This window comes from Pristiophorus japonicus, chromosome 1, assembly GCF_044704955.1.
Source record: "Pristiophorus japonicus isolate sPriJap1 chromosome 1, sPriJap1.hap1, whole genome shotgun sequence".
Classification (NCBI taxonomy): Eukaryota; Metazoa; Chordata; class Chondrichthyes; family Pristiophoridae; genus Pristiophorus; species Pristiophorus japonicus.
In genome coordinates this window covers 324,920,492-324,945,677 of record NC_091977.1, presented here as the reverse complement: position 1 = coordinate 324,945,677, position 25,186 = coordinate 324,920,492, and the positions used below count along the sequence as shown (strand labels likewise).

General features: G+C 43.7%; 1 protein-coding gene across 2 annotated transcripts in view; it reads left to right on the top strand.

Moving 5' to 3' along the window:
* The window catches only part of mtbp (MDM2 binding protein), a 98,244-nt gene that overhangs the window by 55,344 nt on the left and 17,714 nt on the right, over positions 1-25,186 (top strand). For both annotated transcript variants that reach the window (XM_070888777.1, XM_070888769.1), the window contains exons 16-20: positions 4,058-4,216; positions 12,930-13,025; positions 20,384-20,653; positions 21,822-22,059; positions 24,328-24,441. In XM_070888777.1, the coding sequence (XP_070744878.1) occupies positions 4,058-4,216; positions 12,930-13,025; positions 20,384-20,653; positions 21,822-22,059; positions 24,328-24,441 (877 nt within the window). The remainder of the gene's footprint in view (positions 1-4,057; positions 4,217-12,929; positions 13,026-20,383; positions 20,654-21,821; positions 22,060-24,327; positions 24,442-25,186) is intronic.

Genomic DNA, 25,186 nt, shown 5'->3' with positions numbered 1-25,186 from the left:
ACCATCCCTAATACACTCCAGGAAATCCTCCCTCACCGTATTGCTACCAGTTTGGTTAGCCCAATTTATATATAGATTAAAGTCGCCCATGATAACTGCTGTACCTTTATTGCACGCATCCCTAATTTCTTGTTGATGCTGTCCCCAACCTCACTATTACTGTTTGGTCTGTACACAACTCCCAGTAGCGTTTTCTGTCCTTTGGTATTCCGCAACTCTACCATACAGATTCCACATCAGCCAAGCTAATGTCCTTCTTTACTATTGCATTAATTTCCTCTTTAACCAGCAACGCTACCCTACCTCCTTTTCCTTTCTGTCTGTCCTTCCTGAATGTTGAATACCCCTGGATGTTGAGTTCCCAGCCTTGGTCACCCTGGAGCCATGTCTCCGTAATCCCAATTATATCATACTCGTTAATAGCTGCCTGCGCAGTTAATTCGTCCACCTTATTACGAATACTCTTCGCATTGAGACACAGCGCCTTCAGCCTTGTCTTTTTCACACACTGTTCCTTTCGAATTTTGCTGTAATGTGGCCCTTTTTGGTTTTTGCCTTGGGTTTCTCTGCCCTCCACTTTACTTTTCCTCTTTCTATCTTTTGCTTCTGCCCCCATTTTACTTCATTCCCTCTATCTCCCTGCATAGGTTCCCACCCCCCTGCCATATTAGTTTAACCCCTCCCCAACAGCACTAGCAAACGCTCCTCCTTGGACATTGGTTCCGGTCCTGCCCAGGTGCAGACCGTCCGATTTTGTACTGGTCCCACATCCCCCAGAACCGGTTCCAATGTCCCAGGAATTTGAATCCCTCCCTTCTGTACCACTCCTCAAGCCACGTATTCACCTTGGCTATCTTGCAATTCCTACTCTGACTAGCATGTGGCATTGATAGCAATCCTGAGATTACTATCTTTGAGGTCCTGCTTTTTAACTTAACTCCTAGCTCCCTAAATTCAGCTTGTAGGACCTCATCCTGTTTTTTTTTAACCTATATCGTTGGTACCTAAATTCACCACGACAACTGGCTGTTCACCTTCCCACTCCAAAATGTCCTGCAGCCGCTCCGAGACATCCTTGACCCTTGCACCAGGGAGGCAACATACCATCCTGGAGTCTCAATTGCGGCCACAGAAATGCCTATCTATTCCCCTTAGAATAGAATCCCCTACCAGTATAGCGCTCTCACTCATTTTCCTGCCCTCCTGTGCAGCAGAGCCACCAATGGTGCCATGAACTTGGTGGCTGCTGCTGCCCTCTCCTGATGAGTCACCCCCCCCCCCCCCCCCAAACAGCACCTAGGTGGTGTATCTGTTTTGGAGTTGAATGACCGCAGGGGATCCCTGCACTACCTTCCTTCCACTACTCTGCCTGATGGTCACCCATTCACTATCTACCTGAGTAACCTTTACCTGCGGTGTGACCATTAAACGTGCTATTCACGACATTCTCAGCATCGCGGATGCTCCAAAGTGAATCCATGTGCAGCTCCAGTGCCGCAATGCGGTCTGTCAGGAGCTGCAGCTGGATGCACTTCCTGCACATGTAGTCAGGGGCACTGAGTGCATCCCTGACTTCCCACATAGCACAGGAGCAACATGACATGGGTCTGGGCTCTCCTGCCATGACTAAACCCTTAAATTAACTTAATTTGGCAACAATGTCAAAGGTTACCAACTGATAAGGAAATAAAAGAGAAAAAAATTAAATACTCACCAATCCACCAGTCAATCACTTACCTGCTCAGCTGTGACGTCACCCTTTGATTTCTTTCTACTTCTTTGTTTTACCTTCAGCCTCTGCACCAGCTGGCTTCCGATCTGCCGCCGACCTTTAACCTCCCGCACCGCCCGCTCTCGCGATTGTTAAACTATCTTTCATTGTCTCAAACACACTGATTCCGACTTCCCCATAAAATTCTAATCTACAGCTGCCAGTCCTACTGTCCTGTGAACTTGCAGTAGTAACAATTTTAATATATAATTATCCCAAGGGCAACATTGTCTGAAATACCAAAACATGACACTCTCATTACCCACAATCTTGCTTAAGTGAATCTCCACGAGTTTCTTCAAACTCTGGCATTTCAGAGGTAGCTTTTACATCGATCTGAAGTGTACTGTTGTGTTAGACAATATTGCCTCTATAGATAATACTACCTGTACATACAAGTGTCATCTGAAAGAATGAGGTAAAGTTTTGAAAGCATACCTCAGTTTATTTCCTCTCGTCATTTGTAATATATTGTCTACTGTGAGCACACTATCTTAAAGTTCACTTCCCTGATGAAAAAAAATGTTTTTTTTCCTGTTGCGGGGTCAATTGCTCATGTAATGTGAGCATAAAGCATTCAGTTATGTGGAGTTAACTGTAAAGAAATGCATAATGGCAAATGATTCTGTTGTATGCAAATAGGATATGGACAGGAATTTACCAGTATGAGTGTTATGGCATGTTCTTCACATTCTTTGAATGTAGTTCAATCTTGTGGCTGGTGGATTATCATTTTAACAAGTGCAATTTTAGATGGGACATTATCCCGTTGCATCATTCAGCCTGCGCATATAAAGAAAAATCATTTTTTTGGAAATGGAGCAGAGTGGGGAAACATGACTGATTGGACTTGCTTATTAGCTGTGTGTTTCGGTTTTAAATCCAGCAATATGATGCATGGAGATATAAATCACCACACAGCTACACTCTTGGAAAAAAATAGCTTTTTTTTGGTCCGAAAATGTTATGTTGTATTTGGGGCAGCAAATGTGGCAGTCACTTTGTAAACAATAGTTGGGATCCTGTTTGAGGGAAACAGCCTTTATTTTGAAACAACTTTCATTTCTCAAGGAGACATTTAGAGTTGAATGTAACCAAGTAATTTGTGTAAGGACATAGTTGGTAATAAATGCAAATTACCACATTGACCTTGTTTTCCATAGTACAAAATTGTTACTTTGTACATGGAATGTGAACATTTAAATAATTTCATCTGTTTCTTGTCCTCTTCAGCCTAGAGTTGTATGGGGAGAGTGTGTCCATCTGAACCAAACCACGTGCAACATAATCTTTAGTTGAAATTGAGAAAAATTACAAATGTCTAGCACTTTCTAACTAATTTACTTTTGTTAATAAAAGATCAAATGTGCTGGGTTTTGATGAGTATTTTATTACTTGAAACATTTGCTAGACCTTATAAAGGTGCCAAGTTAGAAAAGTACAGAAATGAAAATTAAACTAGAGCAGGACAGTGCAGAACTGTATACTTATTTGCATTAAGGTTAAGTGAAGCAAAAAATTATTTCAGATCCTAACTCGCTTCTTTCTACTACATTATTTTAGCAACTATATTAATATTTAACCCTATATAATAATTCTCTACATACGTGGACAATTTTAAAGGTTACCAATAATAAATGCCTGCTGAAGGGTGAGATCCACTCTCAACTTTATTTATCTTCCTAAAAGATAGTCAAGTAAAAGTAACTTGCCATACAGTTGGATAAATTTTTTTTTAAACTGCAAATGTGGGAAATAAATATGAACAGACCTACTAGAAATACGTAGCAGTTCTATTGGTGTCTAACGCACAGATATTCATCTATCTTTTCTACTTACAGATACTGATTAACATGCTGTGCATTTGCAGCATTTCCTGTTTACTTTAGTTAATACAGTTTCACTGGTTGCTTGATTTTATATTTGTATTTTTTCATCAAAAATCCAATAAATTCAGTATAGGCAGAATAGACAATTGCAACTCTCCCTTATTCTTTTGACTACGTTATTATGAATTGGTATTGCTATGATGTTTAGTTCAATAAAAAGTCGATGAAGGTAAGCAAATAACAAATTATTACTGTCACTATGAAGTTGAAGTTTGTGTGTGTGTGTATATGTATATATAAATATATATTTCCTACATTACAACAGTGACTACACTTCAATAGTACTTCATTGGCTATAAAGTGCTTTGGGACATCCTGAGGCCGTAAAAGGTGCTCTAGAAATGCAAGTTTCTTTTTTACTAGTATGTTTCATTTCTAACTGTTTATTTGCACCCAGGGCTGGTTCCATATTGACAAGCTCATCTGAGACTCTTCTGGGACTCAAGGATAGCCAAAGAGTACCTCAAGTTCAGCTTGATGCCAAAGAGCTGCTGAAATATTTTACTCCAGAAGGTTTTCCAATTGCTGAGCTCCAGCCTTTACTGATCCAGAGAGGGTAAGCAGAGTTTATTTTCCATTTTTCTTCTGGGATTAGTTAGTGAGTAAAGAAAATAGTCCTGTGTAAAATCAGCTACCGAGGGTGGTCTAAATTCATCACAGGCCAGAAGAGCTGAAATACCTCGTGCTAAAATAGTACATCATTGTGGACCAGGAGCCAGGGGATTGATAGCTGTTGCCTTTGGAGCAATATCTGTGCAAACTGTCAACAGCATCAGCAGAGATTGGAAGGGGGAAAAGAAATACTGGTGTAATAATTAGCTTCTGCTTGAGTCTACGATCAAAATCCAGGATAATGCAATACTGTGTAGGGAATTGTTTAAATCTTTATTTCCTGCTCAGTTTTACCTCCATCTATTTTACTGATAATCTGGTTCCCAATTTTCTCAAAACTAGTTTGTTAATATTGAAAAACTGGGCTTTCATGAAAGTGTATTAGAGCTAAAGGACATTTACTGTAACATTATGATCAAGTTTCATCAAAGAAAACTATTTCATCAACTACTTATATTCTGGTTAGAATTTAAAAAAAAAAATTTACTTAATCTGAAAAAAAATCTCAAAGGGTTGAATGGCCTACTCTTGCTTGTATTTCTTATGTTAACATACTGCTTTTGCAGTGTTTAGTGTATGATTTCTGGTACTCCTACAAGCTAACTTTTTTTTAAATGGAAAGAAACACCAATTTTTGTTCAACTGAATATAAATTAAAATCAATTTTTAAGTTGATCTTCTAGCACTTGCATAGGAACAGAAGTCGGCCATTGAGCCCCTCAAGCCTGTTCCGCCATTCAATGAGATCATGGCTGATCTGCGACCTAATTCCATATACCTGCCTTTAGCCCCTATTCCATAATACCTGTAGTAAACAAAAAGCTATTCATCTCTGATTTAAAATTAACAATTGATCTAGCATCAATTGCCATTTGCGGGGGAGTGTGCCAAATTTCGATCACCCGTTGTGTGTAGAAGTGATTCCTAATTTCACTCTTCAAATGTCTGGCTCTAATTTTTAGACTATACCCCCCCTAGTCCTGGAATTCCCAACCAGCAGAAATAGTTTCTCTCTATCTGCCCTCTGTTTCCCTTAATATCTTGAAAACTTCGATCAAATCTCCCCTTATCCGTCTAAATTCTTGGGAATACAAACCTGATGTGTGTAATCTCTTCTCGTAACTTGAAGTCCGGGTATCCTTCTGGTAAACCTACGATGCACTCCTTCCAAGGCCAGTATATCCTTCCAAAGGTGTGATGCCCAGAACTGCTCACAGTATTCCCAAGTGTGGTCTAACCAGGGTTTTATATAACTGCAGCACAACTTCTACACCTTTTGGATTCTGGTCCTCTAGATATAAAAGCCAGCATTTCATTAGTCTTTTAAATTATTTTCTGTACCTGTTCATGACATTTTAATAATTGATGTACTTGTCTCTTTGGACCTCCACTGTTTTTAGCTTCTCACCATTTAGAAAGTACCGTGCTCTATCCTTTTTAGGTCCAAAGTGGATGACCTCACATTTGCCTACATTGAAATCCATTTGCCACAGTTTTGTCCATTCACTTAATCTGTCAATATCACTTTGTTGTTTTATGCTTTCATCTACAATGTAGGCAATCTTTGTCATTGGCAAATTTGGATATGACTTTCTATGCCATCATCTAAGTCGTTAATAAATACTGTGAATCGTTGAGGCCCCAACACAGTTCTCTGCGGGGCACCACTAGTCACATCCTGCCAATTTGAGTGCCTACCCATTATCCCTACTCTCTGTCTCCTGCTGCTTAGCCAATTTCCCAACCAGGTCAATAATTTGCCCTCAATTCCATGGGTTTCAACCTTAGTTAAGTCTTTCTCTGGGACTTTACCAAATGCCTTCTGGAAGTCCATATAAATAACATCCATTGACATTCCCCTGTCCACTACTTTGAATTTTTTGAAGAGGTGACTAAGTCAGGTTTGTCAGGCATGCATGTGGCAAACCAGTCCCACCCACCCCTTCCCTCAACGACTGTGTCCCACCTGTGACGGAGACTGTGGTTCTTGTATCGGACTGTACAGCCACCTAAGAACTCCTGTTAAGAGTGGAAGCAAGTCTTCCTCGATTCTGAGGGACTGCCTATGATGATGACCTGTCACAAATCCATGCTGGCTATGTCTGATCAACTGAACATTTTCAAGGTGTCTCTCACCCTATCCTTAATTATAGACTGTAGGGGCCGAAATAACCCTGCGCCCAAAACAGGACGCACCTACCGTTTTTTAGGTGCTCCGTCCGCCCCAATGCATGAGGCAGACATTCTGGCGGTTTTCAGCACTTTGGTTTATGTTTCTGGTTGGAGCGGTGTTGGCGTGCGGAGAGGGGCAGAAGTGCGGTCGATCGGAGTAGCTGCCACTAGCTGGGTGGAAGTGGGGGCGGGTCTGAGTTGCCGACGCTCCAAGTTATCAGCGCTGCGCTGGCGCGTCACAACGTCCCTCCCCTTCAGTTAAAGGGGAAGGACGCTGCGAACTCTGCAGCCACTTTAGTGGTAAACACTGGGCCACAAGGGAGGATTTCGGCCGGGCCAGCGGCCTGGCACCCAAGAGGATGTTAACTGGTTAGGCTAACTGGTCTATAATTCCCGAGTTTCCCCCTCTCGCCATTCTTAAATAGAGGAGTGACATACACTATTTTCCAATCTAAAGGAAGAATTCCTGAATCGAGAGAACTTTGGAAGATTATAGATAAGGCATCTGCAATGTGCTCACCTACTTCCCTTAAAACCCTGGGATGGAAACCATCTGGCCCTGGGGATTTGTCACAGTTTAATGCCATTATTTTCTTCTTTACTGTTATTTTACTTGCATTAATTTTATTGAGTCCCTGTCCTGGATTTAATATTGGTTTCCTTGGGATTTCTGGCATACTATCCTCTTCCACTACTGTAAATACTGACGCAAAGTAATTATTCAACATGTCTGCCATTTCCTTATTATCTGACTATATCGGATTCAGTTTTTAAGGGTCCGACATTGCTCCTGACCACCCATTTTTTCCTAATATAATTGTAAAAAATGTGTGTGTTGATTTTGATATGCCTTACAAGTTTCTTTCCATATTCTCTTTCTAGCTCTTACTATCTGCTTTGTCACCCTTTGCTGTTCTTTGTTTCTTTCCCATTCGCTAAGATCTCTGCATTTTTGCATTTTTTTGTCTTTTTTTCAGTTTTATGCTGTCTCTTATCTTTTTAGTTATCCATGGCTGCTTTTTTTGGCAAGTCGAGCGTTTGGGGGTTTAAACTGGTTCTGTATCGCATTAAATTCCTTTTTGAACACCTCCCACTGATCATCTATCATTTTACCCATTAAGGGATTTGCCCAGTTTATTGTGAATAGTCTCTGTCTCATCCCATTTAAGTTGGCCTTACCTAAATCTAGAATCTTAGTAACTGTTTCGTGTTTCTCCCTTTCAATCGCTACGTTGAACTCGATCCTGTTATCGCTCTTGGATAAATGTTCACGCACAGTTAAACTGGCTCATTACTCGTGACTAAATCTAATATGGCATGCCCCCTTGTTGCTTCTAGGACATATTATTGTAGAAAACTATCCCGGACACACTCGAAATTCACTACCTTTCTGACAGGTGCTTGTCTGCTTATCCCAATCGATTATGAAAGTTAAAATCCCCCATTAAAATCAGTCTGCCTTTGCTCCACGCTTGTCTAATCTCTGCATTTATACAATGCAGCACTTCACAGATACTACCAGCTCCCACTACAGTCTTAAATCCTTTTCTATTTCTTGATTCTATCCATAAAGTCTCCACTGCCTGCTTGCCCCTCGTTATATCCTCTCATCATTGAAGCGATTTCATCCTTAATCACTAAGGCTACTCTCCCCCTCTGCCATTTTCCCTATCTTTCCAGTAGATCTTATAATCTGGTATATTTGGTTCCCAGTCCTGATCATCTTGCAGCCATGTCTCAGTAATGGCTACCGTGTCATACTCTCCAAGTTGAATTTGCGCCTGCAGGTCATTCAATTTATTCTTTATACTCAGCGCATTTGTACAAAGAATGCTTATTTAGGCCTATCCTTCAGCCTTCTATTAGATCAACTCTCAGCCTTTTTTCGAGAAGAGAAACCCAGCCTGTTCATCCTTTCCTGATATGTATACCCTTGCATTTCTGGTATCATCCTTGTAAATCTTCTCTGCACCCTTTCCAGTGCCTCTACATCTTTTTTATAACATGGTGACCAGAACTATACGCTGTGTGGCCTAACCAAGGTTCGATACAGGTTTAGCATAACTTCCCTACTTTTTAATGATACACCTGTAGAAATAAACCCTAGTGCTTGGTTTGCTTTTTTTAATGGCCTAGCTTACCTGTGTCGCAGCTTTTAGTGATTTGTGTATTTCTACTCCGAGATCCTTTTTGTTCTTCTACCCCTCCAAGTACTGCTACCAAAATGTAATACTTCACATTTATCTGTGTTGAACTTCATTTGCCAATTATATGCCCATTCTGCAAGTTTATTAATGTCCTGTAATTTGTTGCAATCCTCCTAGGTATTGACTCCCCCCACTCCCACAATTTGGTATCATCTGCAAATTTAGAAATTATGATGATTTTGATTCCAAAGTCTAAATAGTTGCTGTAAATTGTGAACAGCAGTGGTCCCAGCACTGAATCCTTGTGCGATACCACTACCCACCTTCTGCCATTGTGAATAGCTACCCTTTACTCCTACTCTCTGCTTCCTGTCTTAAAGCCAGCTCGCTATCCATTCTGCTACTTATCCCCTGACTCTGCATTGTCTGACCTTGTTCATCAGTCTACTATGGGGTAACTTATCAAAGGCCTTTTGAAAATTTAGATAAATGACATCTTCTGCATTACCATTGTCTTCTCTGTTACCTCTTCAAAAAATTCAATGAGGTTGGTTAATCAAGACTTTACCTTTTGAAATCCATGCTGATTATTCATTTATTATATTTTTGGTTTCTGGAAGTTCTTTTATTTTCTCCTTTAGTAGCAATTCTATTATTTTTTTTCTCCCACCAAAGTTTATCTGACTAGTCTATAATTCCCTAAAAGAAAGAGAACTTACCTTTTGGTCGAATGTCTGCCTGCGATCCCGGACTTGAGGCCTCCTCTTTAAAGAAAAAAAATTTGCCGATTTAAAAATAAAAATGGTTAAAAATAAATGTAACGTATTGGGCAGGGTTTTTAAAAAAAAAAACGTGTTTTTTTACTTTAATATTTTTGTATGTTTTTAAACTCTTACGCCTGTAAAAGTAGGTTATGCGCCTGCTTTTATCAGGCGCAAGAGTTTTGAGGACATTTGCTGGGCAAGATATGTGCAAATATCGCAATCTTGCCCATGCAAATGTCTTCACTCCCGATATGCGGGAAATCTATCAAGTAGAAACTTGACAGATCGGAAAAGCCGGTTTTCAGCACGTGCGCATTGCGCGCTGAAAGCCGGCTTTTCCAATGCCTTCCCGGGTCCATAGACACTCTTTCCTCAATTCTTTTCTTTTAAAATGCGTGGATGCAATCCATCTGGACCAAGGGTTTTATTCTCTTGAGTTTGATTAGTTTATTTAATATATCCCCTTTTTTTTTAAATTTTAAATGCACTTGTCTCATTATTCTCATCATCATCCAATGTCATGTCCACCTGTTCTATCTCCCTGGTAAATACTGCAGCAAAATAATTATTTAATATTTCTGCATCTCTCTATCGTTACCTTAATGTCTCTCTCGCCATCCCAACCTTCCTTTTTTAATTGATGCACCTGTAAAATATTTAACTATTTTGTTTTATGTTCCTTAATCATTTAATTTCATAGTTCTTCTTTGCCTTCCTAATTTTTTTTTAAACTTCTCTCCTAATCTCTTCATATTCTCCCTTATCATGCTCTCCCCTGCTGTCTGTGTACTTGATGTATGCCTCTTTCCTGATCCTCAATTGTTCCCTTATAGCTTTATTCATCCATGGGGTCCCATTAGTGTTTAGTTTGTCCTTTCCTTTTTACTCACCTGTTTCTTATTTCTCTCTCCTGGTTTAATCACATTCCATCTTTTCGTTTTCCCTTTACATGTAGCGCGTAAAGCACAATTTCTGTTACTCTACTCTCTTCCCTTTAATTTGTTTTTTGAACTATTTTTACTATTGCCACCTGAGCCCTCTTTCTCACCCCCATCATTTACTAGTTTAAAGTCCTTGTGACTGCCCTATTTATCTTTTCCGCTGAGACCCTGGTCCCAGAGTGATTTCAGGTGGAGCTTGTCCCAATGGCACTGTTCCTTCCTGTTCCCAATACTGATGCCAGTGCCCCATGAGATGGAATCCCCTTTTCCCACACCACTCCTTTAGCCATTAGTGGGAAAGCGGGTTGTGTAGAGGACACAGAGAGGCTGCAAAGAGATTTAGATAGGTTAAGCGAATGGGCTAAGGTTTGGCAGATGGAATACAATGTCAGAAAATGTGGAATACAATGTCGGAAAAAAAACAGTAAAAGGGAATATTATTTGAATGGGGAGAAATTACAACATGCTGAGATGCAGAGGGACCTGGGGGTCCTTATGCATGAATCCCAAAAAGTTAGTTTGCAGGTGCAGCAGGTAATCAGGAAGGCGAATGGAATGTTGGCCTTCATTGCGAGAGGGATGGAGTACAAAAGCAGGGAGGTCCTGCTGCAACTGTATAGGGTATTGGTAAGGCCGCACCTGGAGTACTGCGTGCAGTTTTGGTCACCTTACTTGAGGAAGGATATACTGGCTTTGGAGGGGGTACAGAGACTATTCACTAGGCTGATTCCGGAGATGAGGGGGTTACCTTATGATGATAGATTGAGTAGACTGGGTCTTTATTCATTGGAGTTCAGAAGGATGAGGGGTGATCTTATAGAAACATTTAAAATAATGAAAGGGATAGACAAGATAGAGGCGGAGAGGTTGTTTCCACTAGTCGGGGAGACGAGAACTAGGGGGCACAGCCTCAAAATACGGGGGAGCTAATTTAAAACCGAGTTGAGAAGGAATTTCTTCTCCCAGAGGGTTGTGAATCTGTGGAATTCTCTGCCCAAGGAAGCAGTTGAGGCTAACTCATTGAATGTATTCAAGTCACAGATAGATAGATTTTTAACCAATAAGGGAATTAAGGGTTATGGGGAGCGGGCAGGTAAGTGGAGCTGAGTCCACGGCCAGATCAGCCATGGTCTTATTGAATGGCAGAGCAGGCTCGAGGGGCTAGATGGCCTACTCCTGTTCCTAATTCTTATGTTCTTATGTAAAAAGGAGTTAGATGTAGTCCTTACTACTAGGGGGATCAAGGGGTATGGCAAGAAAGCAGGAATAGGGTACTGAAGTTACATGTTCAGCCATGAACTCATTGAATGGTGGTGAAGCGTCGAATGGCCTACTCCTGCACCTATTTTCTATGTTTCTATGTTCACGTCCCAAATCTGCTTATCCCTATGCCAATTTGCACGTGGATCAGGTAATCCTACAGAAATTATAAACCTTTGAGGTCCTGTTCTTTAATTTCATTCCTAGTTCCTGGTACTCCCTAAACAGGACCTCTTGCCTATTTTTCCCTATGTTGTTGGTCCCAACGTGGACCACAACAACTAGATCCTCCCCTTCCCTCTCCAATATCCTTTCAAGCTGATTCAAGATGTCCCTCAGCCTGGCACCATGTGGGACACTGAATCTTGTTTACGAAGGATGCTATCTGTCCCCCTAATTATAGAATCCCCTACAACTACCACATTATGTTTCCTCTCCTCCTCTTCCGCTTCCTGCCCCCCCTTTGGACAGCCGCCTGCCTCAAAGTGCCTTGGTCTGCATTCTGGCTGTCCTTCCTAGTCTTTATTCTTATCCTCACAGGTATCAAGTACCCTGTTGGATTAGTTCCTGTGGATCCTCATTCCCTTTCTTATCTGGGTTCCCTTTATTCAGCACACTATTGGTCACACCAACCCCATTCTGAACCTGCACATCTCTACAAGGTGTGACTGAAGTCTGGAGCAAACTGTCCAGATACTATTTCCCCCTCCGTTATGTGTTTGAGTGTCTCCAAGTTGCAGTCTAGTTCAATAACTCTGAGCCGGAGAGATTTGAGGCGGAGACATCTACTCCAGATGTGTTCACTCGGGATGGTCTCGCTGTCCAAAAACTCCCACATACTGCAGTCCAGACACACCGCCTGCTCTGCTATATCTTCGTCTAACCTTGTTTTATTTATTTAATTAGTTAAAATCTTTATTTAGCAATTATTGATAGTTATTTTAATTAGTTTATCTAGTTAAGTTTTTAAATTAATAAAGTACTTTATAGTTTCCTGCTCTTAGTTTAAACCACTGTCTTAGCTTAGAGAAAAGAAAACGTTAATACTCACCAACCATTCACCTGCCTGCTGTCCTGTGATGTCACTCCTTGTTCTTTTGTTATTTTTGAATCCGCACCCGCGATGTGCTTTGCTGCATTGCCGCTGCCACTGGGTACCTGCTATTTTTAAATGTTCCACTCTCCCAATGTGCTTTGCTGCATTGCCCTTTGTTTACAATGATTGCACAGAATTTTGATATACTTTATTGATATTGTGCCAGATATAATTAATGTGAATTTTTTTAAAAGTTAAAATGGTTCACAAAGAAATATTGTGAATGCACAAATCTTAGTATTGTACTTTTTAAAAAGATAAACTTTTTCCATTTCAGTGAAAATGAGTTTCCACTTACCCCAGAGATGACTGTACAGAAGCTGAAAGGTTTGTCATTTGAAAAGGCTGCAGAGTGCCAGTACCATGGACTTGAGTAAGTGTGATGTTCCAAAGGTTCACAAGTAATTCAGCATGTGAGATGTAAGGTGCTTCATTCTCTTATTATACGTAAAGAATGTTGGCAAATAATTTCTGTGGAGTATGTGTGAATTCCAAAGTAGCTTACTACAACTGCAAATGGAAAAAACTTCTTGCTTAACAAAAGAAAAAAATGACATGCCAGAGAAATCATGTACTCGTACACTTTAGTTTTGTACTTTTGAGTTCTTTGGTTTTTTCCTTTTGCTAATAATCAACCTTTGTACAAGATTATTTGCATTAAAACCTGGTTCTCTTTTGTCACATTGAATATAGAAACATAGAAAATAGGTGCAGGAGTGGGCCAAATGGCCCTTCAAGCCTGCACCACCATTCAATAAGATCATGGCTGATCATTCCCTTAGTACACATTACCTGCTTTCTCTCCATACCCCTTGATACCTTTAGCCGTAACGGCCACATCTAACTCCCTCTTGAATATATCCAATGAACTGGCATCAACAACTCTCTGCGGCAGGGAATTCCACAGATTAACAACTCTGAGTGAAGAAGTTTCTCCTCATCTCAGTCCTAAATGGCCTACCCCTTACCCTAAGACTGTGTCCTCTGGTTCTGGACTTCCCCAATATTGGGAACATTCTTCCCACATCTAGGGCCCAAGTTTCCACATGATTTGTGCCTGATTTTTAGGAGCAACTGGTGGAGAACGGACTATCTTAGAAATTGCAATTCTCCACATTTTTTTCTGCAGTTCTAGTCGAGTAGAACAGTTCCACTTTGGAACAGAATTTTTTCTTCAAAAGGGGGCGTGTCCGGCCACTGACGCCTGATTTCAAAGTTTCCACAGTGAAAACGTACTCCAAACTAAGTTAGAATGGAGCAAGTGAAGATTTTTGTAGAACTGAAAAAAACCTGTTCTACACATTAAAAAATCAGGCGCAGGTTACAAATTAGGCGTCCAGAACGAGGTGGGGGGGGGGGGGGGGAAGGGAAGTCATTAAATTCTATAATAAATCCTTATTTATACTTCTACAAATATTATACAAATAAATCCAACCTGAATAAACATTTATAAGCCAAGAAAAGATTAAATAAACCATCTTCCTACCTGTGTGAAAGTGCTTCAGCCAGGGAGAATGCTGCAGGCGTTCGTTCCCGCGGGGGGGGGGGGGGGGGGGTGCGGAGCAAGCCGTTCGTTCCCGCGGGGGGGGGGCGGAGCAAGCCGTTCGTTCCCGCGGGGGGGGGGGGGGGCGCTGCCATTCGTTCCTGCGGGGGGGGGGGGGGGGGGGGGCGCTGCCGTTCGTTCCCGCGGGGGGGGGGGGGCGGAGCAAGCCGTTCGTTCCCGCGGGGGGGGGGGCGCGCGCTGCCATTCGTTCCCGCGGGGGGGGGGGGGGGGCGCTGCCGTTCGTTCCCGCGGGGGGGGGGGGGGGCGCTGCCGTTCGTTCCCGCGGGGGGGGGGGGGGGCGGAGCAAGCCGTTCGTTCCCGCGGGGGGGGGGGGGGGGGGGCGGAGCAAGCCGTTCGTTCCCGCGGGGGGGGGGGGGGGGGGCGCGCGCTGCCGTTCGTTCCTGCGGGGGGGGGGGGGCGCTGCCGTTCGTTCCCGCGGGGAGGGGGGGGGGGGCGGAGCAAGCCGTTCGTTCCCGCGGGGGGGGGGGGGGGGGGGGGGGGGGGGCGCTGCCGTTCGTTCCCGCGGGGGAGGGGGGGGGCGGAGCAAGCCGTTCGTTCCCGCGGGGGGGGGGGGGGGGGGGGGGGGCGCTGCCGTTCGTTCCTGCGGGGGGGGGGGGGGGCGCTGCCGTTCGTTCCTGCGGGGGGGGGGGGGGGTTCGTTCCTGCGGGGGGGGGGGGGGGGGGGGGGGCGCTGCCGTTCGTTCCCGCGGGGGGGGGGGGGGGGGGGGCGCTGCCGTTCGTTCCCGCGGGGGGGCGCTGCCGTTCGTTCCCGCGGGGGGGGGGGGGGGGGGCGCTGCCGTTCGTTCCTGCGGGGGGGGGGGGGGGGGGGGGGGGGGGGGGGGGGGGGGGGGGGGCGCTGCCGTTCGTTCCTGCGGGGGGGGGCGCTGCCGTTCGTTCCTGCGGGGGGGGGGGGGGGGGGGGCGCTGCGTTCGTTCCTGCGGGGGGGGGGGGCGCTGCCGTTCGTTCCTGCGGGGCGGGGCGCTGCCGTTCGTTCCTGCGGGGGGGGGGGGGAGGGACGGCTGCCTCAACTTTCGAAGGCTTCCTGCAGCCTTCTCACTGCTGCAAGAAGCCTCAGTGCTGATGTGCTGATGGCAATGTGCTTTTATTAAAAAATGTTCAAAAATTAAACAGCTACAAAGAACTACAAAAATGGCTGAGTGCCAATGTTTCCTTCAGACTGCGCGAATGCTCCAACGCGCATGTGCAGCGTTGCCAGCAGGAAAAAAACTAATTTAAATGATACCCGCCCCCTCCCACTTACAAAATCGGCGCGAGTATAGGGTCCGCCCCCCCTGGGCGCCGCGCCAAGCAGACATGAAGCTGCAGGGCGCTCCAGAATCGTGCGTTTTTTTTCTGGCGCCCTTTTTGGCACAAAAAACGGGCGCCCAGCTCAGGGGCGCCCGTTTTTTAATCGTGTGGCAACTTGGGCCCCTAACCTGTCCAGCCCCGTCAGAATCATATGTTTCTATGAGATCCCCTCTCATCCTTCTAAACTCCAGTGTATATAGGCCCAGTTGATCCAGTCTCACCTCATATATGTCAGTCCAGCCATCCTGGGAATCAGTCTGGTGAACCTTCGCTGTACTCCCTCAATAGCAAGAATGTCCTTACTCAGATTAGAAGACCAAAATGGAACACAATATTCCAGGTGAGGCCTCACCAAGGCCCTGTATAACTTCAGTAAGACCTCCCTGCTCCTATACTCAAATCCCCTAGCTGTGAAGGCCAACATACCATTTGTCGCCTTCCCCGCCTGCTGTACCTGCATGCCAACTTTCAATGACTGATGTACCATGACACCCAGGTCTCGTTCCACCTCCCCTTTTCCTAATCTGTCGCCATTCAGATAATATTCTGCCTTCGTGCTTTTGCCCCCAAAATAGATAACCTCACATTTATCCACATTATACTGCATCTACCATGCGTTTGCCCACTCACCTAACCTGTCCAAGTCAACATGCAGCCTCTTGGCGTCCTCCTCACAGCTCACACCACCATCCAGTTTAGTGTCATCTGCAAACTTGGAGATATTACACCCAATTCCTTCATCTAAATCACTAATGTATATTGTAAAGAGCTGGGGTTCCAGAACTAGCAGCACCCCACTAGTCACTGCATGCTATTCTGAAAAGGACCCATTTATCCCAACTCTCGGCTTCCTGTCTGCCAACCAGTTCTCTATCCACGCCAATACATTACCCCCAATACTATGTGCTTTGATTTTGTACACCAATCTCTTGTGTGGGACCTTGTCAAAAGCCTTTTGAAAGTCCAAATACACCACATCCACTGGTTCTCCCTTGTCCACTCTACTAGTTACATCCTCAAACAATTCCAGAAGATTTGTCAAGCATGATTTCCATTTCATAAATCCATGCTGACTTGGACCGATCCTGTCACTGCTTTCCAGATGCGCTGCTATTACATCTTTAATAATTGATTCCAACATTTTTCCCACTACTGATGTCCGGCTAACTGGTCTATAATTACCCGTTTTCTCTTTTTTTTTTTTTTCCCCCCCCCCCCCCCCTTTTTTTAAAAAAAAAAGTGGTGTTACATTAGCTACCTTCCAGTCCATAGGAACTGATCCAGAGTCGATAGACTGTTAGAAAATGATCACCAATGCATTCACTATTTCTCGGGCCACTTCCTTAAATGCTCTGGGATGCAGACTATCAGGCCCTGGGGATTTATCGGCCTTCAATCCGCTCAATTTCCCTAACACAATTTCCCGCCTAATAAGGATATCCTTCAGTTCCTCCTTCTCACTAGCTCCTCGGTCCCTTAGTACTTCCGGAAGGTTATTTGTGTCTTCCTTCATGAAGACAGAACCAAAGTATTTGTTCAACTAGTCTGCCATTTCTTTGTTCCCCATTATAAATTCACCTGAATCTGACTGCAAGAGACCTACATTTGTCTTCACTAATCTTTTCCTTTTCACCTATGTATAGAAGCTTTTGCAGTCAAGCTTTTACGTTCCTGGCAAGCTTCCTCTAATACTCTCTCTTTCCCCTCCTAATTAAACCCTTTATCTCTGCTGAATTCTAATTGTCTCCCAGTCCTCAAGTTTGCTGCTTTTTCTGGCCAATTTATATGCCTCTTCCTTGGATTTAACACTATTCTTAATTTCCCTTGTTAGCCATGGTTGAGCCACCTTCCCCATTTTATTTTTAGTCCAGACAAGGATGTACAATTGTTAAAGATGTGATCTTTAAATGTTTGCCATTGCCTATCCACCGTCAACCCTTTAAGCATCATTTGCCAGGCTATTCTAGCCAATTCACGTCTCATACCATCGAAGTTACCTTTCCTTAAGTTCAGGACCCTAGTCTCTGAATTAACTGTGTCACTCTCCATTTTAATAAGGAATTCTACCATATTATGGTCACTCTTCCCCAAGGGACCTCGCACAACAAGATTGCTAATTAGTCCTTTCTCATTACACATCACCCAGTCCAGGATGGCCAGCCCTCTCGTTGGTTCCTCGACATATTGGTCCAGAAAACCATCCCTAATACACTCCCAGAAATCCTCCTGCACCGTATTGCTATCAGTTTGGTTATCCCAATCTATATGTAAATTAAAGTCGCCCATGATAACTGCTGTACCTTTATTGCACGCGTCCCTAATTTCTTGTTTGATGCTGTCCCCAACCTCTCTACTACTGTTTGGTGGTCTGTACACAACTCCCACTAGCCTTTTCTGCCCTTTGGTATTATACAGATTCCACATCATCTAAGCTAATGCCCTTCCTTACTGTTGGGTTAATTTCCTCTTTAACCAGCAACGCTATCCCACCTCCTTTTCCTTTCTGTCTATCCTTCCTGAATGTTGAATACCCCTGGATGTTGAGTTCCCAGCCTTGGTCACCCTGGAGCCATGTCTCCGTGATGCCAGTTATATCATATTCATTCATTGCTGCCTGTGCAGTTAATTTGTCCACGTTATTGCGAATACTCCTTGCATTGAGGCACAGAGCCTTCAAGCTTGTTTTTTTAACACACTTTGCCCTTTTTGGAATTTTGCTGTAATATGGCCCTTTTTAATTTTTGCTTTGGGTTTCTCTGCCCTCTACTTTTAATTTTACTACTTTCTATCTTTTGCTTCTGCCCCATTCTACTTCCCTCTGCCTCCCTGCATGGGTTCCCATCCCCCTGCCATATTAGTTTAACCCCTCCCCAACAGCACTAGCAAACACTCCTCCTCGGACATTGGTTCCAGTCCTGCCCAGGTGCAGACCGTCCGGTTTGTACTAGTCCCACCCAGAACCGGTTCCAATGTCCCAGGAATTTGAATCCCTCCCTTTTGCACCACTCTTCAAGCCATGTAATCATCTGAGCTATCCTGCGATTCCTAATCTTGTGGCACTGGGAGAAATCCTGAGATTACTACCTTTTTGAGGTCCTACTTTTTAATTTAACTCCAAGCTCCCTAAATTCATCTTGTAGGACCTCATCCTGTTTTTTTACCTATATCTTTGGTACCTATATGCACCACGACAACTGGCTGAACACCCTCCCGCTCCAAAATGTCCTGCAACATCCTTGACCCTTGCACCAGGGAGGCAACATACCATCCTGGAGTCTTGTTTGTGGCCGCAGAAACATCTATCTATCTATTCCCCTTACAATAGAATCCCCTACCACTATAGCTCTCCCACTCTTTTTCCTGCCCTCCTGTGCAGCAGAGCCACCCACAGTGCCATGGACTTGGCTGCTGCTGCCTTCTCCTGATGAGTATTCCCGCCCCCCGCACCCCCCAACAATACCCAAAACGGTGTATCTGTTTTGGAGGGGGCTGACCGCAGGGAACCTCGGCACTACCTTCCTTCCACTGCTCTTCCTGTTGGTCATCCATTCCCTTTCTGTCTGTTTAACCCTTACCTGCAGTCTGACCAACTCACTAAACGTGCTATTCTCGATATCCTCAGCATCACGAATGCTCCAGAGTGAATCCACCCGCAGCTCCAGTGCCGCAATGCGGTCTGTCAGGAGCTGCAGCAGGACACACTTCCTGCACATGTAGTCATCAGGGACTGGAAACGTCCGAGTTCCCACAAAATACAGGAGGAGCATAACACGTGTCCGAGCTCTCCTGCCATGATTTAACCCCTAGATTAACTTAATTTGGCAACAACAATGATAAAGGTTACCTACTGATAAGGAAAAGAAAAACTACTCGCCTGTCACCAGCCAGTCACTTACCCGCTTGGGTGTGACATCACCTTTCGGTTTCTTTCTACTTCTTTGTTTACCTTCTGCCCCTGCTGCAGCTGCACCAACTAGCCTCCTCGACGCTGCTCCCCGGCCTCCCGCCTCACTGACTGCCTCACGAACTCCTGCTGGGCCTTTTTATCGGCCTCCTGGACTCCCGCCTCACCAACAGATGGCATGTCACCCACACATTCCAACTCTCAGCAGGGGGTATCATGTTAATGTGTTCTATGCATTTGCTGGAAGGATGTTTAAGAAACTGTATGACCGCATTACTGTACTGGTTTCTTTCACCACTCATTGAACAACTTGCATTTATACAGCGCCTTTCCCATCCCCACTTTGGATGTGTAAAACTGTTTTGTAGTTTGGCAGTGGCTAATGAAGCTTGATACCTGATCCTGATGTGAACAAAAGAATGTGAGACCAGAAAAAAATTAATGTGGTCTATCTGGTTGGCACCCTCACACCCCCCCCCCCCCCCCCCAAAAAAAAAATGTTTTAAACTTTATTACACTTCATCTACATCCTTAAATCACTTCTTTTGCCAAAAGGCTATCCAACTACCCCTCTCATTTGCTGAAACTTCTCCACTGCTTCCCTTGGCAGACTTCTTCTCACACACCACCTTTTGTGTGAAGTAGCTTAATTGACATTATCTCCACGTTCCTTCCTCTGATTACTGGTTATAGAATTGTAGTGATATCCAACATTTATCTGGACCTCTTGGAACCCTGAAAAATATGATGAGGTAAACGTTCCTAATTTCCTTGGTGCCGGTTCATAGCCATGGTGCCTAATCTCCAGTGTTTTTAGATTTAAATGTTTCCATGGAAGATGATACTCCAAGGCTTACCTGCTCAGTTTCTGTGTGAAACCATTTATGTGATTAACTATTTTGCATGTGTACACAATAAATGGCTTACCTGACAAATTGTTGATTGAGTCTATAATGGATACTGCATGAAAATTGCAGGTACTGTCTCGACAACAGAAAAGCACTGGAAAAAGATGTTGGATTTGGGAAGCTTCAGTCTCGCCTTATCCGCTATGAAACTAACACAACATGTTCAAGGGAACACTGTCCAGTTGTTTATGGATTAAGCCCGCTGCCGTCTCCTGCAGTTCTTTCAGAGCCTGGAAGTGTGCCAGATGGTGAAGCTTTACAAAGTGATCAGAAAAGTACTGACGGGACTGGACAGAAGCGTAGGTCAAGGAAGGTGGAGAGTTTTCATCCAAGCAAAAGGTAACTTTCAAACAGAAACAAAGCGAGCTGCAAACACTCAGCAAGTCAGACTGCACCTGTAAAGAAAGGAAGAATTTTAACAATTGAGACATAGCCTTTCTTCATTTAATGTATGGTGATGCCTGAAATGTTAACGCTCTTCTTAACAGATTCTGCCTGACTTGCTGAATGTTTCAGATTTGCAGGATCTGCAGTATTTTGTAACATTCAACAGCCTGTGTTTGTGCACCAGACCATAATGAGACCTTGTAACTGCTACTAATTTATAACTGTTTTGTTTCTGTCCTTCACCATTATGCCCCTCCCTTTTAAGTCATATACTCAACCTTTTTTGTATCAGAAGCAGGACCATGTTGCACTATTTTGCACAAATCCTGCCAATTATTGTGCTGTATTGCTCAATATAACCAATTCAGTTTCATCCTGTATCCGACTGCTTCATTTAATGGCTTAGTTCTACTCTCTCTGGGTTTGATTCCCATTGCTTATGTATGGTTTAAAATTTTTCAGATTTAACTGCTGCATTTTATTTGTAACCTACTAAGTGTTTGACGAATGCTGATACAGCTCTTGGTTTGGTGAGGGGAATGGTGATAATTCAGTCTTTTCGCAGTAAACTGAGATCTTCCTATCAGAAGTGGCAAAGTCGAAATCATAGAAAATTTAAATGGAAGTCCGATGAAGAACATGCAAGCAATGCAAAAAAGCTCAATTATCCACCAACTTGGTTACCTTTGTGACTTTAAAGCAACCCCAAATGGAAATTCTTCAGCAGTCTGTTAAATAGCCTGTAACAGTTGTGAGAAGCAGTGTCCAGCTTACAAATTCAAAAAGCACAAGCGTAAAAGGAATGAGATTCTGACAACGGTTACATCTGAAACAATCTGATCTTTTGGATACAGGTGGTAACTAACCTGCTGTGCATTTCCAGAAGTTTTCTTTTGATAGCCAGCACTTGCTTTTTATTTAGATTAAAATAATTGTTTGGAAACATCGAACCAGAATTTGCTCGTTGTGATATAATAGCTGAAAGATGCACACAATGAAAAATGAGCAGAAACAATAGAGACAGTGGGATATAAAATATGAGATTTGTTTTCTCAGAACTGTACAAGTGATTCAGATATGCCCATTTTAAAACTAATAATTATTAACCCATCTCTTCCAGACTCGCCAAGTCCAAAAGCACGGAATCACTTCGTTCCCAATATTCACTACGCACATCACGAGGAGGTGGAAATAATGGACATCATTTAGTAGCTGCTTTACGGGAACACTCTCAAAGGCTTGCAGTTGTTTGTTCTACTTCCAGCAAGCAGTCCAACAGCCAGATTCCGAGAATGGTAACAAAACCTGGCCATGAAAATGTGAAACAAAAGGAATCACGATCTCAGAAACATAAAAGGGTAAAGAGTGTGTCAAGTAATTTTATCACATCCTTCTAATACATGGGAAAATAAAGATATTTATTTGGTTCTTTACTTGATATGTATTAGAATGTACTAAATATAGTGTGGCTAATTTTCATCTCCGTTACAACCTAAAGACGAGGGTATGTTGCTATATAAATGGGGTGGAGGTTAGGTCGACCTGAACCTCCTGCCTCTTTTCATTCCTTTTTGATTTCAGTCCAAAACTGGAGCTTCATGACTGTAGTCAAGAGGGGATGAGATTTTTTTGTGCACCTATTTTCCAACACATGGGAATGCAGGAGTACCCTGCCAGGAGTGCTATGGGACTGATGGGTCAGGCAATTAATTGTAAAGGCTACTGAATGGAAAGCTAAGTTTCTGGTTTTGTTGAATATTTTTCTGCTGGCATTTGAGATTGCATGAGCCTTTGTACCATTTGCTCTTACTATGTTTTTTCCCCAGCACCATTATTGGCATCAGTGGGAATTCTCTAAGCTGATGTGCTCAGACGAAGAAATAAACAAACCACAACAGCAACTTACATTTACATGGTGCATTTAACGTCGTAAAACATCCCAAGGCGCTTAATGAGCAAAATCAATAAAAGCATTTTTGACACAGCCACAGAAAGCGTTATCTGAACTGTTGACCAAAAGCTAGATCAGGGAGATAGGTTTTAAGAAGCATCTTAAAATAGGTGAAATAGATAGAGCAATTTTTGTGGGGAGGGCAGCCCCTTTAATTGGCTGGGCGGCCCATTCAAAGTTTTGCGCATGAGTGAAATTTCACATTGAAGAAGCCGGTCCCGGCCTGCGTGGGACTGGCAGACAGCTGCACGTCTGAGAAGGAACATTGGTAGAGAGTCGGAGAGGTTTTGGGAGGGAATTCCAGAGCTTGGGGCCAAGGCAGCTGAAAACACGGCTGCAAATAGTGGAGTGATTAAAATCGGGGACGTGCAATAGGCCAGAATTGGAGGAGTGCAGAGATCTCAAAGGCTTGTAGGGCTGGAGGAGGTTACAGATATAGGGAGGGGTGAGGCCATGGAGGGATTTGAAAACAAGGATGACAGTTTTAAAAATGAGACGTTGTCTTATGGAGAGATGCCAAGCTGCTCCTTGCACTCCTGGTAGCACCTGCATAATGACATGTGCAGACAAATATTGAAATTTTGGCAGATTTTCTGGTGGAAGCGCCTCTTCCCAAAGGAAGTTTGGACATCAGACCAATGATAGTCTTCACTAAGATGTGTGAATGCCTGACTAACTGTTATGCTGGATGGTTCTTCAATCACAGCTCTCAGCTTTTCTACTTTAGGTGGTACTGCATCAAATAATACATGCCAGGGTGATCAAGAGGCAGCATTGCCTGATTGGCTGCACCCACCAAGATGGCCCCAACTATTTTTGCACGTTATGGCATTAATGGTGAGGGTTAGTCTGTTTAGGGTCTTGGTCAGCAGAGATGCATAGCTGTGCCATCTGCTGTAAGGATATTGGAGCTGCCTTGAAGCATGGGACTGGCATATGCAGAGTGGGACTGGCATATGCAGAGATAGTAATGATCAGCTGTGGCCTGAAACTTGGTTGTACCTCCTTGCAACCATGCTCTAATGCTGACCCACGACATGGGAGTGCTGAATGGTACTGAGGACATCCCTCCTCAATAAGCATTGCATGTAGCGCCATCTGGGATTTAGCACCCTCACTTGTCTGTCGACTCATGCCGGCATCCAGGGTTTCCTTTCCCTTCATTTATAACTGCCAGTTCTTAATCTACTTGGCAAAACATGCTCTAGCTTGAGATGTCTTTTGAGGCTCCAAATGGCTAACAGAATTTTTGTTTCTCTGCTGTGATGCTTCCATTTAATTGGCCCCAACCCTTTAAAACTAACGAACACAATTTCCCTCTCCCACCACGCAGTGCTGTGAATGATTATGAAAATGAATTTGCACGGAGAATTGAGCGCTATTTGCTCTTAACCTTTTTAGGTAGGATTACATTTACAACTGATTCACATCTGTGGAAGAAAATTCAATGTTATTGCTCATAATTCCTTTACTTTATTAAATATTGGATGGCTATTCTAAATAGTGCTACTGTGCCAATGTAGTATAACTGTCAATTAATGGATCAGTTTTCAGAATCATACTTTGAAATTAATTTGTAAGGATATGGCATCATATTTTCTGAACTATTTAGGAACAGGACTTGAGCATAGAAATATTCCTTAATTTCAGTTTGCACTTCGGTGTTTCTCCTTAGATGCTGAAAGAAGTTGTGGCAAAAGTACTCCAGGATAATGGAATTTCAGAGAACCATAAATCTTTTGCTTCTTGCAGTCAACGTCTATTTGAAGTATCCATGTTTTACCTCAAGGTAGGTTGACTTTAGCCCCACATTTCAGGCCTTCATCCAAGTAATCTGTATTGTTGCAATATTTTTAAAACTATCTGCCTTTATTTCAAGGAACACGAGCTTTTATTGCAAACATTTTCTGGTCGAAGATGGTTTTCCTCGCTATTTGTAGAGTAACGTAACTTTCACCTCCCTTACAAAGTGATTGAGTCTCCACTCTGCAATGACTTAATACCCCTTCGTTACTACTTCATGCTCCACTTATTAGAGATAGCGGGCCCAAGTTTCCACCGACCCTTAGAACGGCGCACCTCCGTGAGGTCCGCCGACCTTTTAGAACAGAAACGGCGCCTATTATTTACCTTCGTATTCTCCACGCAGTCTGATCGATCCAGGCGCTTGGCGCGGCGAAGCGCAGCAGAATGTGATGTGGGCGTAGCCAGGTCCCGGCACTGAAAACCGTGCACGCACATGCAATAGCTCCTCGCCCCCAGATTCTGTGTGCGTGTGCTGCAGGCTGTGTGGGAGGGGCCCGAAGCATGCTGCCCCGAGCCCTGGCCGAGTGGGCTCCCTGCCACGATCTGCGAGGGAACAGTGGACTGAAAGCACAGACGACTATGGAATTTAGCCTCAGTATGAGTTCAGCCTGATAGTGAGTTCAGCACCTCGGTATAGTGGGACAGGACTATTATTTTTCAATAATTAATACTTGTGTGAAGTGAGTAAGTGGAGTTGGATTCTTGCAAGAGTTTTGGACTAATCGAAG